This window comes from Solanum dulcamara, chromosome 8 (genome assembly GCF_947179165.1).
Source record: "Solanum dulcamara chromosome 8, daSolDulc1.2, whole genome shotgun sequence".
NCBI classification, from domain to species: domain Eukaryota; kingdom Viridiplantae; phylum Streptophyta; class Magnoliopsida; order Solanales; family Solanaceae; genus Solanum; species Solanum dulcamara.
The window spans coordinates 19775533-19790426 of NC_077244.1; the positions used below are offsets into that span (position 1 = coordinate 19775533).

The window sequence follows — 14894 nt, forward strand, 5'->3', positions numbered from 1 at the left end:
AGAAGGAAGAGCTTATTGATCTTGTCAATGTCTTAAATGCACACAGAAGAGTAGTCACTATTTGTAACCAAATGATTCCTATCCGTCCCTGACATTACAACCTAGAAAAGTCCATGTGATTTTACAGTTCTATGCTTTAATTGACTTAGTAATACACTATTGGCAAGCCTATGGTATGTTTTGATATGTCTTAAATTTCTTTTTCAGAGTGAATTTTGATATGTTCATATCCCGTTGATATTATTCAAGTGATGAGTGAGAAACGGGCAATGCTCTTGATCCTACATATGTTTTAATTCGCAGAGGTTAATGCCTCAACTTTATTCTGTGTCTGCGTGTTGCTAACTGTGTCCATGTTATGTTGTAATGTTTCTCTAGTTTTATCAATATCAGTGACTCCCACTCTTGCACGTTTGTGTTGATCTCTTCCTCAGTAGAGCATCATATTTATTGTTCCTTTGGACTGAGTTCCCTACAATGTTATGTTAATGAACTTTTAATGAACTTCTTGGGTTTCTTCTCTATTGTGAGGGCGGGGGGAGGGGGTATCTTCTCCTTGGCTGTGTCTCAGTCAATTTTGAGACTTCTTTATTTTCAGGGTCCACAACCTCCTTCCACAGTTCAGGTGTAACATTCTGCTTACATCATAGTGAATTTTCCCTCTTTCGATATGTATCTCTTCAATATATTTATTCTTAATCTCCATTTTGACAAATTTTGGCAGGTCTGACATGCGATCAACTTGAACCTTGACATAGTTCATTGCAGGGGGAGATAGAGAGGCCGAGGTCAAAGTGGGAGTGAGGAATGGTTTTTTCTGGAGCTTTTTGGATGAATAAGGGTAGAAAATTGAGAGGTAGATGCTAATGCAATAGGTGGGCGGAGAAGAGAAGAGTGTTTTTTGTGATTAATTGAATTTACACTTCTGATTTTCACAAATATAGACTGATTTTTTAGTTTAGCCATTTAGTATTGAGGAACACATTGGCCCAATTAATTCAAATAGGTGTTGCTAAGATCCATTGAAGAGAAAAGTGCTCCCTATCAGCAATTTTTCATTCGCAGCACTTGAATCAGAAACCTCTATTGAGGGGGACAGGAGGAGTCCAGTCCATCCCACCACATTCACCCGCCTCATTCCTTGGTGGTGAATAGAGATCAATTTGATATAGGTTCGTGTTTAGCTCATTAGTTAGAAAAGGAAAAGGCCAAGCTCAGAGATGACCTGCCATCTGAGGTCATAAAAATAACTGGTCATTTTACAGGCCTATGATTTGACAATCCATGGAAGCCAACATGTTTGACCCTATAACCATAAAATACACAATACAATTCTTAAATATGACATGGAATTTTTCCTTTAAAGACATCACACAGTCCTAAAGCATCAACTGCAAACTCACAGAAGTATCTTTTATCAACAAACATAACCAAGAGATTCTTTTTATTATTTACCTAAAAATAAAAAATCATGAATACACGTCAAGAGTATATTCATATCTCACAAGACTCAAAACTGCATAGGGAGACTGGTTTATCCTCCAAAGCCAAAACAAAACAGTTTTCCCCTATAATATCTACAAGAAAGCATCAGTAATGAAAATCAACAATTGGTATACACAACAGAGAATTTGACAACTATGTACCCATTAAGTCAGTATCCGCAACAAAGAACGAATCTTTGCTCTCTCAGGAAACCTTTGTTCCCCAAGAACAGCTTCGAGCTGGCGATATACCATGAAACGTGAACAAACATTACCAAAAACAAGTTAACTTGGATTCTACTCGTACCAGTGGGAAATCCAAGGGTGATCTAGGGCCTCTTTTGCCGTAGGGCGTTTTTGAGGATTTATCTCAAGCAACTTTCTGACAAAATCAAGGAACAATGGATCAGTAACTGACAGCTGATGCTCCAATGATGTTTCCTCGGGGATGATGTATTCCAGTAGACTAGTATCCTATTTCAGAAATCCAAACATAAGTCAGAAGTTGGACAATTGTTGCAAACGGGAGCTACACTAAGTGAGAAACTTACACGGAAAAGGAAGCGAAGTAATCTTTATTTAAACATATAGTCAGAAAGCATTTACCTTTAAAAGGCTTCACATTTTTAAAGTATTTTGAACATTTAAAAACAAAATTTAAATTGGGGAATTACTGCTCCCTGCAATCCCTCCGCAAACTGAACCCCAGTATCATAGGGATATGATGGTGTGTTATTATTACTAGATTAGGTGACTACTTGAGGTAGCTAATGTACCAAGCGTATTCAGTTAGAAGATGGATTTTAGCAGTTCTTTAAGATTTGGATATTGCAACTGCAAGTAAATGAACATGATTTGCGTGAAGTAAGTTGAAATTGGATACTCACATTCACTTTCTGAATTAATTATATAAATTTATAAGAGCAGTAGTTGAGGCAAAATCTAGCTAGTTTTTTTCTTTTTTATAATTTTAAATAAAGGCCAATCAGCTCAGGAGATGTTTCTAGCTTAGCTGAGGCTTTAAAGGTCTTCCAAGGAATCTCACATATAGCAAATTTTCTATCAATAATCTTAATCTTCTGTGATATGACAATGAGATAATTGTTATTAAGATAGAATTTACACATATATGTCATAAAAAGAGCTCCTTGTCAAGCAAAAATATTCAAGAACACGTTCAGAGAAAGAAAAGCCCATCAAAAAGGCAACACACGCAGGCAGAAAAGGTTTTTTTTTTATTTAAATGGGCAAACCAGTTCTCACAGTTCATCAAAAAGGTAGCGGGATGATCCATGCACTTCCTACCACTTTTGCCGTCTTAGTTTAACTGCTCTAAGTTGAAAATTGCTTTGATGATTTACAAGAATTAAGCAAAAAGACTCAAGGTTACTTTCTAGTAAGGTAAAAGATAAAGAGTAGCTTCAGTATAACTCAAGGAAATAAGGATTCAAGTTTGCAAATAATGAACACGAAGAATTTTTACTTGGTGGAGAATGGGGAAAGTCACGGTATAAAACAAAATTAAGAGAAAGAAAATGGGACAAAGAGAATAAGAGATGAAAGCATGCCAAGAGCCCAAGACTAAACTTTCATGTGAATACCAGCACAAAAATTTCTAAATTTGTTAATAATACAAAGTCTTGAAAGAATTAAAATGATGAACTAAGAGGCAAACCTCATTTATATGATAAAGGTCATAATCCTTTGTGAAATATTTTTGTGTCTCCTGTCCTCTTTCTAACATGTCCACGTCTACAGGACCAAGCATTCCAATCACACGTGCAAGCAACATAACAACTGCTTCATTTGGAAAAAGCACCTACCAAACAATACGGATGTTTAGAGTGTTTGCGTATAAGTTGCCTGCGAAACATATGCCAATGAACCTCTTACCTTGTTTTAAGCACCAACACCCCCCCTACCCCCGCCCCCCCCCCCAAAAAAAAAAACAAAAAAGCAAACAAACAAACAGAGAACGAGATAAATCAGGAAGAGGAATACGATACTATTGGCAATTTGAAACATACCAAGTAATAAAGTAAAATAAAACAAAAAGGAAAGGTTACATAAAAAAAAAAACAACCATACCAATGGATATACATAAATCAAGGAAAAGTAGGAGCATACCTCTCCAGAGCACAGCTCTCCCAAGATGCAGCCAAGAGACCAAAGATCAATTTTTGCGTCATAAGGGAGGCCTAAGATTACTTCAGGAGCTCTATAGGAACGAGACTGTACATATAAGGACAAGCTGTCTGACTGAAAGCAACTGCTTCCAAGATCAATAACTTTTATCTCACATCTTCGATAACTTTTGATGAGAATATTTTCAGGCTTCAGATCACAGTGGATGATCCCCAAATTATGCAAAAACACTAGTGCCTCCAAGCACTGTCGAGTTATGGTCTGTTAAGGAACAAATAACCAACACAATTACATTTTACACCTTTCCTTTTACTTAGATATATTTTGTGGTTTCGCTGCCAATTTTAATTTACTAGAACAAACAGACCTGCAGCCTGCTCATTGTAAAATAAGGCTCTAGATCAGATTCTCGGTTGTATTTCTGAAATTCATATAAATTTGCACGGAGAAGTTCACAAACAATAAAGAGGTGTTCCTGCATGTTATCAAAGCAAATAAAAGAGTACAGTTAATAGATATGGAGGATCAGATCCCAATCAATATCTTTTAACTGCCAGACTTAACCAATAACAGAAGTTCCAAAACGAATAACACTACAAGAGATTAAGCAATAATTGATAAGATACCAATGATGTATAAGCTAGATACGATTCAAGAAACTGGTATTGCAAACTATATTTGGCATTTCAACATTTTTTTTAAGGTTATAAATAAAAGAACAATGCTTTATGACTGAGAATGTTATGATTCTAATTCCCAACATACCCACTCAAGATGACTGCAGTAGAAAATGTGAATGTTAGAGATGGATATACGGTCATACATAATTGGACAAGACAAGAAATGATCCATTTCTAATAGAGAGTCCAATAACACACTTAAAAGATAAAAAGAAAGAAGGTTTGTGTGAAGTGGTCAGGCCATAGCCCATGACCACGTAGACCTTCAGATGTTGCACAGGACCAAGGTGTGACAATATGATGACTGAAGGTGTTAAATTAAATGAGATTGGCCTAAAATCAAGTGAAGGGAAGTTAATTCAAAAGACCAAAGATCTCCCGAGTTAATATACAATTATTAGTGGAATCAGAGGATTCATAAGCACTATACCAACTTAACTAGTTTGGATTAAACAGTTAAGGATAAGCATGAGATAAGAGAACACCTAGATCATCTTAAAAGTCAAATCAGTTAGTATTAGAATGAACAAGACCTAAATAGAGTGGAAAGCATATAGAGGATTCATGTAACTGACTAGGGGTTGAGGCATAGTTAATTGATGAATGCAGGTAATAAAGTGAGTCATAATCTCTGGGGACGTGTAGGAGAACAGACCAGTTGTGCTGTAACAACTGTTTTCTAGTTAATGCAGGAACTTATCATTTCAATCCAAAAAATATCAAATAATTTCAAAGTCCCACCAAAACTTGTAACTTATTGTGTTTGGAGTTATATTATTCTTGATTGAACCAAAGTGGTACCAGGATCAGGGCTCAACCAAGTACAATGTTTGATCTTCAAGTCTTCTACCATCTATTGTGGGAATGGGACCATGTCCTTGCTAAGTTTATACCTTGCAAATTGAGTCATCATATAGCCAATCTTGATTAAATCAAAACTTCAGTGTTTATATTCTACCAGTGTTTGCAGTTTTAGAATTTTAGCCTTATAAAACAGTACATACACACACATACATTGATAGATTTTGCCTTATACGATATCTTTAATCACATTAAACTTTGAATCTCCAGTAATCAACACGTATGACCTTCCTTAGAATTTTGCTAATTTTTTATTGAGAGGACCACCATTCCATTTCCTATTTTAAAAGATTGAATAGAGGAAGGGAAAACACAAACATTTTTTTTACAAGGCCATGACAAAAAGAGCTAACTGCAAAAACAAAAGAGAGAAGGTCAGGGAGTAGCAGATTGCATGACAAGCTTTCGTGGCTAGCATGTAAAACAAAGCAGCCACTCTTAGGAAGCTTTTTGGTTTATCTCATTGTTTTTTTACTGACATCTTTTTCCTTCACCATTATTTCTTAAGGAAAACCAAATTACTCCCTTTCTTCTTTCCTATACAGTACATTTTCCATTATTTCTTAAGGAAAACCAAATTATTCCCTTTCTTCTTTCCTATACAGTACATATTAATAGAGCAATTTGTAAAGCAATATTGCGAAAAGTTATTAACTGAGAAGTTATTGAAAGGTCATCAATATTGAGGGACTCCGAGTCAAAAAAAAAAGAAGCAAAAAGCATAAGGTCGAAACTTCAACCTTGGGTAACAACATAAGGACAAGTAGTGCAATTACGAGCTTTTAGCTACCCTCCGTTTGATTTTAGGTTAAATCATTTTCAAATTTAGAAAGAGTTCATTCTTTTTGGAACAGACTAAAAAGTCACATAAATTGGACATAGGGAGTATATAGTTTACAATGTTGACCTGTCAACATAATCAGGAAAAATACAACTCTTTGTTGATTTCACAAATGAGTTAATTATTTTAAGCAACCAGTGGAAACATCTCTGACAAACCTTTTTAGATTAGGGATAAGGCTCAAATATGCCATCGAACTTTGAGGAAACGCTCATTTATGTCATCCGTTAAAAGTTTGGCTCATTTATGTCATTGCCGTTTGAGAAAAGGCTCATCTATGCCATTATTTTTCAACTCCTTTTTTGCAAAACCACTCAAACAACTTTTAACACTTTTCTATTGGAGTTTTGAATCAAATATACTCTTTTTGCTTCTTCTTCTTCAAGAAGACCAAAAACACACGAAGAACACCAAGAACTCCAAATTATCAACTTCTTCAATTTTTCACGAAATCACATCAAATTTCAATAGTAGCATCCTTCCGAGCAAGATATCAAAATTCAATATCTTTTAAGCTCAAATTCAACCTAACCCAACAAGACACACTTAAAATTTCTTCAAAATTTCGAAACTTTAACCTCCTTTAATGGTAGAATTTTCTCCACAACTCCAAATCACTTGAAATTTTGAACATATACATAGTGAACTTTAACATAGTGTTTTTTGAGTCTGTGTTCAAAATTACAAGTAATTTGGAGTTGTGGCAAAAATTCCACCATTAAAGGAGGTTAAAGTTTTAAAACTTTGAAAATTTTTTAAGTGTGTCTTATTGAGTTAGGTTGAATTCGAGCTCAAAAGATATTGGATTTTGATATCTAGCTCGGAGGGATGCCACCATTGAAATTTGAGGTGATTTAGTGAAAAATTGAAGAAGTTGAAAATTTGGAGTTCTTAATGTTCTTCATGAGAAGAAGAAGCAAAAAAGTATATTTGATTCAAAACTCCAATAGAAAAGTGTTAAAAGTTGTTTGGTGGTTTTGCAAAACTCGAGTTAAAAGATTATGGCATGGATGAGCCTTTTCTCAAACGGCAATTGCATAGATGAGGCCAAACTTTTAACGGATGGCATAAACGAGCCTTTTCTCAAAGTTCGATTGCATATTTGAGCCTTTTCCCTTTAGATTATATGATATTAATAGTATACTTTACATACCAGCAAGTACCAGAGCAGGTCCAAGCTAAACACCAAACAGACATTATTCTTACTTAAAAGAACAAGCACAATCGTTACATATCATTTTGTAGCCAGCAAGTTTGAGTTGAAAATTTTGAGATAGCTATTAGTGCTAACAACATAAATTCCATGATGGCAAGAGATCTCTCGAGACAACTATGCCCGTGAGGTTCCACCAAAATCTCTACTAGATGTTTAGATTGGTCGATAACTTTATATTTGTCCTTTCTATGCACATCTCCCTTGTATCAAAAACAGAAAAATGGTAACTTCTGAATGCTTCATGTCTTGTTCATTTAGAGGTTGGAGGATTGATTTTTAGTTCTTTATAAGCCTTGATTCAAATCAAAGGGCTCGGAAGAACATACGTTTTCTCAAGCATACCTGATGATAGAAGTAATCATATAAGCGCAGTATATGGTGCTCGTCACAAGGATCATTCTTGTTCACAAACTTGAGAAGCTTTATCTCATCCAAACTCTGATCAAAGAAGTCCTTGTCATTCTTTATTATCTTCAAACAAACGTCTACTCCAGTGTGCATATCATGAGCCTGAATGACTTTGCTGAATGCAGCTGAACCAAGGTATTCTGTTACATAGTATCTACCGGCGATAATACTATTTAGAACAATAGGCAGGTCCTTGCTCTCCTCAAACCCAGTCCTGTGGATGGCATAACAACTGAGTACAACTGTTTGCTACAAATGAACAGGCAAGAAACAAGCTCAATATCTCATTAAATGTTAGAACAACTTTAGTGCCCAGTGGAAATGATGGAATGAGATCTTGATATGATATGCCAGTCGAACATGTATTATTAATCAAACATTGCTCAATCCCTATAAATAGGCAGATTTTGTTTTCAGGCACTCATCAATATTGGACTTGAGCTTATGAGGTATTGACATGAAAACAAACCTGTTTTTCCTGTGTATAATTCTCAGATTAAATACTTCAAACTCATTTTCTCCTTCAAACATCAAAAGCTCATCTGAAGTAGCACCTCCCTCTTCATCTGCTGCCTCATCGAGTTCATTGCCTTCCAGAGCCTCCAGCCTATCATCTTTTGGTTCATAGTCTCTGTGCACATATGAGTGGTAATCTTTCTCAACAGCCTTAGGTTGAAGGTCAAGGGTACCTTTAAGATCTCCAATCCAGTCAGTATTGCAACTTGTTTCAATGAAATAGTTGATTCCAACTTCAGTTTTCGTCTCTCCAGTTTGTTCATACTGAAAATAGTTAGCCCCAGCTAAGGTTATATCCATGTCGTCACTGTAAATCCCTTTTGGCCCCTTGCAGCAAGCACAAAGTGGGGATGAACAGCTAAATTCACCTTTCCCTTCAAGGTGCTTTTGTTTATCCAAATGATTATAATCTTTCAAGCCTTCATCTAATTGTCCATAGTGCACTGTGGCTATCGGCCATCCTTGTGATTTACACTCCCAATTGGCGCTGTATCTTTCGGACATGACAAACTTGTCCTCACTAGGGTCCCCCATACCATCCGAGTTTCCAAAGTAAGGTGGCATGGGAAAATCTTCATCTTTCTCCCGGTACCAGAAGAGGTCATTTTGCATATCAAAATCATGATAATCTCTTGCAGTACCAAATTGAGATAATCTATCAGATGATGATTGAGAAGTGGGAGCGGCCGTAGTACGAATTCCATATGGATTTGTAAATTCTGCACCAGAGACAAGAGGATAAACCTAAATAGGAAAAATACGCAGAAGAGACAAAAAGGAAAGGGAAGAATCACAAAGTGTTGACCACAAGGAAAATAACACAAGATGATCAGTTCTTGCTTGAGTCACATTATTTGGGTACCAGAATCATAAAATCATTAGCCAAGATTTTGTCAAGAGCAAGTACTAGAAATTAGGGAATAAATGACAACATTCCATTCTAAATAGTGCTTACAATTGTCACAATTACTACTAAACTCTGAATTAGGTAAGTGAGTAAAAAGAAATTTCCAGAAAGAGAATTAGAATTAAAGGAAGGATCCATCATAATACAGAAATGGTTGTGTTACCAGAGGAGCAGAAATCGGTAGCAGAAGAAGCCAAGCTGACAAATTCGTCGTCAGAAGAAACAGAGTTGGAATGATTCTTAGTAGAAATGAGGTTGAGAGGAGGAGGTGGGGGAACCATAGGGAATAAGAATCTTTCATAATCCAAAGAACCCAATTCGGATTTCTCCATCATATCCTCCATAAGAGCTGATTCAGATTCTGAGAAGCCATTATTCTTCAAGAATTCCAGTACTTGTTTAATGTCAGAAACAGCCATAGAAGAAAAAGTCTACTAGTGGAGAAGAGGTGGGTTCATGGGAGTGGAGTGAAAGAGGCTCAAAAGTGGGAATTCTGAGTTGGGTTTTGCATGTTATGTTATAGAAAGAGAGTCATGACTTTCTGCTTTTCTTTCCTTTGCTTTTCTTTTTGTTTGTCTGCTGTAAAACTGAAGCTAACGGCAGCATAAGGAAACCAAAGATATCTTACCAACTTTGACAATTATAAGGTGGCTGTTGGAAGTGGGGTCCTGCCAGAGAAAAAAATATTTCTCCCTTTTTTTTTCCTTCCCATTTGTAGTTTAAATTTTATACTCGAGGAATAGTCTTATGAATTGGAGAAGACAAGCTAACACTTGGGGGTCGTTTGGTAGGGTAGTCCATGTATTATATATAATATTATTTAATATTATATTTGTTAGAAATTTTAGACATATGTATAACAAAATCATGTATTTGTTTTAAAGAATTTATTATACACCCTACATGATATTATAGAATGTATTAAAAATATCTTTTATTTGGTGGTATTAGTAATGCATAGGATTTAATATGGTGGAATTAATTTATGTAAAGATAAAAGTAAACTACCCCTCAAATGTTTTTTTTTTTTTTTTTGTTTTCTTAATTTTATGTTTTATATTTGTACTAGTAAATTTATTTAAATAAATTAGCCTACAATTTTTATTATTTAGAAAGAGTTGTTTTTTGCTAAATTCAATACAATCTAAGATGGCTTGGTTGGGGTTTCTTGGGGAATATTAATCGCCGTGTCACACATAGGACCTATCTTAGGTCGTGATAGACACATTAACACCCTCAACATAGATCCATTGTTAGTCCTCAAGCAATGACACAACACTATGCACAAACACAAACGACTATAAGAAGATATATAGAAGCACAACACACAAAACCATAACCCTTTCTTTCAACCAACTCAACTATGTAGTACACTAATAGTCTAACTAACTCACAAGGACTGATTTATGATATAACACTACTCACAAGCAACCAAACCAATGAAAACAACAATGTATCGGCCAATATAGAAACTATACAACATAATCATAGTGCCCTCACCACAAAGAAATCTCTCACACGATATATATAAGCACAACAGAGAGCGAATCAAAATCATTCACACTCACAAATGAAGTTCAATCAATGCATATGTACAAACCATAGACTTGCCCTTATTTTCTACACTTAAACCTTCGAATAACTCTTTTAGGATCACTTTAGGGCTTTCTTTGGTTGTAACGTAGGATCTGGCTCGAGTAGGATATATTTAGGATTAAAATGACTATTATGCCCCTCCATAACACTACTTTGAATTAGCTACTTCTTTTTAAACACCAATCTAGTGTCATCCCCTTTTTCTTTCATTATTTATGCCTGGGTGTAGTTTCCGCTTTTGTTTTTTTTCTTTTTCTACGTGTTTTTATCATTGCACTTTGAATTTTCTTAATGATTTACACTTTTTCTTTCATTTCCTTAGAGGCCACAACCAAATGCTTTTCTTTTTCCTCTCACCATGATTTGTTTTCATACCCCAACTTTTCCACTTTTCTCTTTAGTAGCCACTCTCAACTTAGTCCTTTAGCTTGAGTTGAGGTGTACATTGTCCTAGGAGGGACTAGGCTAATATATTGGTCTATAGTCAGACAGGAAAGGTGAACTATGTTATTATAAAGAAAAGGTCTTTTTCAGGTTCAAATATTTGGTTCAAAGGGTACAATTTTATTTGGTTGGTGATTTTTAGGCTAACTTAATTTTAACAACAACCTATGATCCTGCCCTAATCAAGCTATCCAATTATGTCAGTGCGACTAACCAAGCAAGTTCTAAGTTACATATGCATTATTCGAACTAGGTAATTCAACCCACACACATGGCACATGCGTTACACTATTGAGCACCAATCAAATAAGTCATGTTCTAGCTAGCATTTAATCGAAAGTCAATACGTAGAATGTCCTATAAAGATCCTAACAAGTGATTTTCACAGTTCAATCACAATCATTTAACATTTTACAAAAATTAGTTAGGAGTCATTTTTGTTTACCTCAAAGCATTCATTTTCACTGGCTACTATATACTTTTATAAACTCTTGTATTTACACAAACAAAAAACCTAAACATGCTAGTTCTACTAGATATTATTCTTGAGAGGAAAGAAACATGGCAACAAAAATTTTGAAGCAGTAAGGATGCCCCACTTCCCATCAACAAGTTGTCATTACCCTCAATGCACATCAAAATACTCAAAATTAAATATAAGGGAAGTGATCTACTATGGCTCTGTTGTGGCACCAATGGTGTCAAATACACTTGATGATGTGGGCTCATACGAAGAAGTGAGTGTTCTGGAAGACACCTCACTAGGAGTAATTTATGGAGCTGGGTCTTAACAGTCTTAGGTAAAGCGACTCCACTAGCTGACGTTCCAACCTTTACAACCTCAAACTGCTACCTCTCTAGCTCTGCTCTTTCTCTGGCTTCCCTTTTAGAAGCCCTCTTTGCTCTCCGAATTCTCTTACCTTTAGACATCCTTAGTTTTTTTGCCTCATCGGGAGAGGGGAGCTATCTTTATCTCAATTTTTTGCCCTTTCCTTTCTTATTAATTTTGGGTGCTGGTGCCGAAATAGAGCCCCCATATCATCTAATTGAATGGATTCAGAAGGTGCAAATAATAGCTACATTAAGGCATCCATAGAAGTGACATGAGTAGTAGTGGTAGACTTTTCTTGCAATTTATCCAAGTTATGACTCGAGTCATCCAGTTGTTTCCATATAGAATCAGTCTCCTCAGCACTCAACCTACCACTCTACTTAGTAAGGTGGGCCTCGAGGCTATCCATATGACCTTGGATAAGAGATATCTCTAATCTAAACTCGGAGTGATGTTGGGACGCTTCATGTTGTACCTGAGCTTGGAATACTCTCTGTAGCAACTCAATAACCTTATCTACTAAAGTCCCTGTCTATTAGTGATCCTACACCAATCTTTCAAGGAAGGCATATGGTATAACGATCATCATACCTGTGATTGCGGGCGTAAAAATAGTAGGTTTAGTGTTGCCCTCAGGCTGCTTTATTTCCTCATCACCCAAAGAAACTGTAGTAGCTCCCTACAAGGATAGTGTAGGTGGAGATGGGCCTATTTTCATAGGTACATGCATGACTGGTTGAGGTGACTTGGTCCTGTAAAGGGGGTTGTCCATATCTTTAATTAATGCTACATTTGTAGACTTCTTAATTATGGTGTGGTGATCACAGTAATTGCTCACTAGGACTCCGGCAGACTTACACAACACCCGAATTAGGCACAAGAATAGCAATCCAGCCCACTGGTTGAAGGCTCTATCTCAAATCTCGACCACAATCAAACAAATACTACATAGTCCAAATCGAGCAAGAATGAAAACTACTAGTGACACCTATGAAGGGTGGAGAAAGTTGTCATTTGCTATCATTTGAAGATAGGCACAAAATATTTCTCACCAAAACTTTGCTGGTAATGTGAGGGAGGCCTTAATAATGATTTTTCTTGGGTTGGTCACCCATGATGCATTCACACCCTCAATGGAAATCAACTACAAAATCCACATCATAGCCTAAGTATGCTCTTTTGGGTCACTCACATACTCCTTGTTTGTGACTAACTAATGTCAGTGCTCATAAATACTGATCTATAGATATGTGTGGCAAGCCATACAATATAAAAACTAATTGATAGTGGTTTCAGAGATGTTGAATGGCATCCCACATACCTATACTCTCTCCACGATTGGTGATTATAATGGCATAGTCCTCTTCTTATCTTTAGAAGTATAGTTAGGGACTGCGTTAAGTATCATTTTGTCATAGGTAGAATAAAACTCTAGAGTGAGAGTGTGGACATAAGATCCCAATTCCTTTGTCATCCTCCCAAAGTGATGTTTGTTGAACAAGTCCTTAAGCTTAGGCAGTGTAGAAAGGTTGTCTGTGATGACCTAGACTTCCAGTTCAATTGCCCATATGTATAGACCTTTAGAGCTTTTGATCGGTCAATTGGTGAATATCTCATATTGGCTTGGTGTTTCCCACCTATTTCTCAAGAATCCAATAAGGTGTCGATGAGCTAAGGGGTCATTTTCTCTCTCAGTCGTTATGCGCTCTATGTTGTCTTGGCTATGCTTGCCTTCGCTATTGTAGGAGACACTTGCCTCCTCTCAAGACTATACATTTTCTTTGCTTGGTACCTATTCAGAATGTTCATTTCTCTTCTTGGCTTATTGTCCAAGCCTATTGCCACCATTTCAGATAAGGGGTGAGCAAACTCGGCCTCAGCAACTGCCATGGCTCTTATGGTGTGGGGTGTATGGGGAGAGATATTGGTTGCAACTTGCACCTCGGACCCATTATAAGATAACTTCTCGACTCGGGTCTGAATTATTGACTAATTACTCGTACAATGAGTCCTAGAGCCAGGAAGGATTTTTCATTCTCTTGGGTCCCATGGTATCTGTGAAAATGACAAATGGTTAGTATGTATACAAGAAAGTGCGATGAATTAAATGGGTAGTCAGACTTTCCTAAAATTATACAAGCATAGAAATGTCCTTTAAGAAATTATGTCGCTCAATCCATCATAGGTCGATTGCAAGCTAATTTAGAAATAAAACTCATTTAATGATTTTTTAGTCTTTCATAATTTTTGTGTTAAGTTTTTCTACACGGTGGACCTACAAAGGCCATGAAGGGTTTCACTGACCGTGAAGGGTTCCATGATGGCTTCTAGTGTTGGGGGTTCAGGAGATTGCCCAATTTTTTTTCAAGTGTTGGGACTATGGATGACTCCCTCTAGGGACCGTGAAGATGTTTACAGTCTGTGATGCCTTCCGTGATCCTACACTTAGAGAAATTTCATGTTTCGAGATAACTACATCAACCACGGTCCGTGCAGTGATCATTATTCATTTTTCTAATAGACTTTTGTAGCTCAGAATCATAAGGGAGTAATGATTCACCCTTACTTTGGGTATTGGGCATGCACAAACCTGTACCCTACACGAACAAAAAAAAGAAAAAAATCAAACTAGGAAATAAGACTACAAATAGAAATAAATACTAATAGAATATTTAGAAGTTGTATTCCCTGGCGACAATGCCAAAATTTGATACGTCCAAACTTACACTCTAATTAAGATATTTAAAGTGGTCGCTGTCTAATATAGAGCCCAATTAGGTTGGGATCGAATGCACAAGGAATGTGGAGGAAATAATTCTACAAGTACTTAAATTCAGTTGTAGTCACTATTTCTAGAAAGTAAAATACGTAAAGTAAATGGGGGTATTTGTTGGTTAAGAAGTAAATGTTTATGGTAACATAGTGAAACAAACATAAATTTATAAACAATATGAGATGGTTGCT

The 14894-nt window shown here is 36.2% G+C and overlaps 1 protein-coding gene across 1 annotated transcript; it reads right to left on the bottom strand.

Annotated features, from left to right (window-relative positions):
* Window positions 1-1315: 1315 nt before the first annotated feature.
* Window positions 1316-9708, bottom strand: LOC129899411 (uncharacterized). Its single transcript, XM_055974372.1, has 7 exons — window positions 9222-9708; window positions 8105-8870; window positions 7570-7849; window positions 3997-4104; window positions 3612-3890; window positions 3160-3303; window positions 1316-1958 (listed from the first exon to the last, which is right to left on the bottom strand). Exons 1-7 carry the CDS (start codon window positions 9475-9477, stop codon window positions 1782-1784), a joined length of 2010 nt encoding a protein of 669 aa, XP_055830347.1. The 5' UTR covers window positions 9478-9708; the 3' UTR covers window positions 1316-1781.
* Between the last annotated feature and the right edge of the window lie 5186 nt (window positions 9709-14894).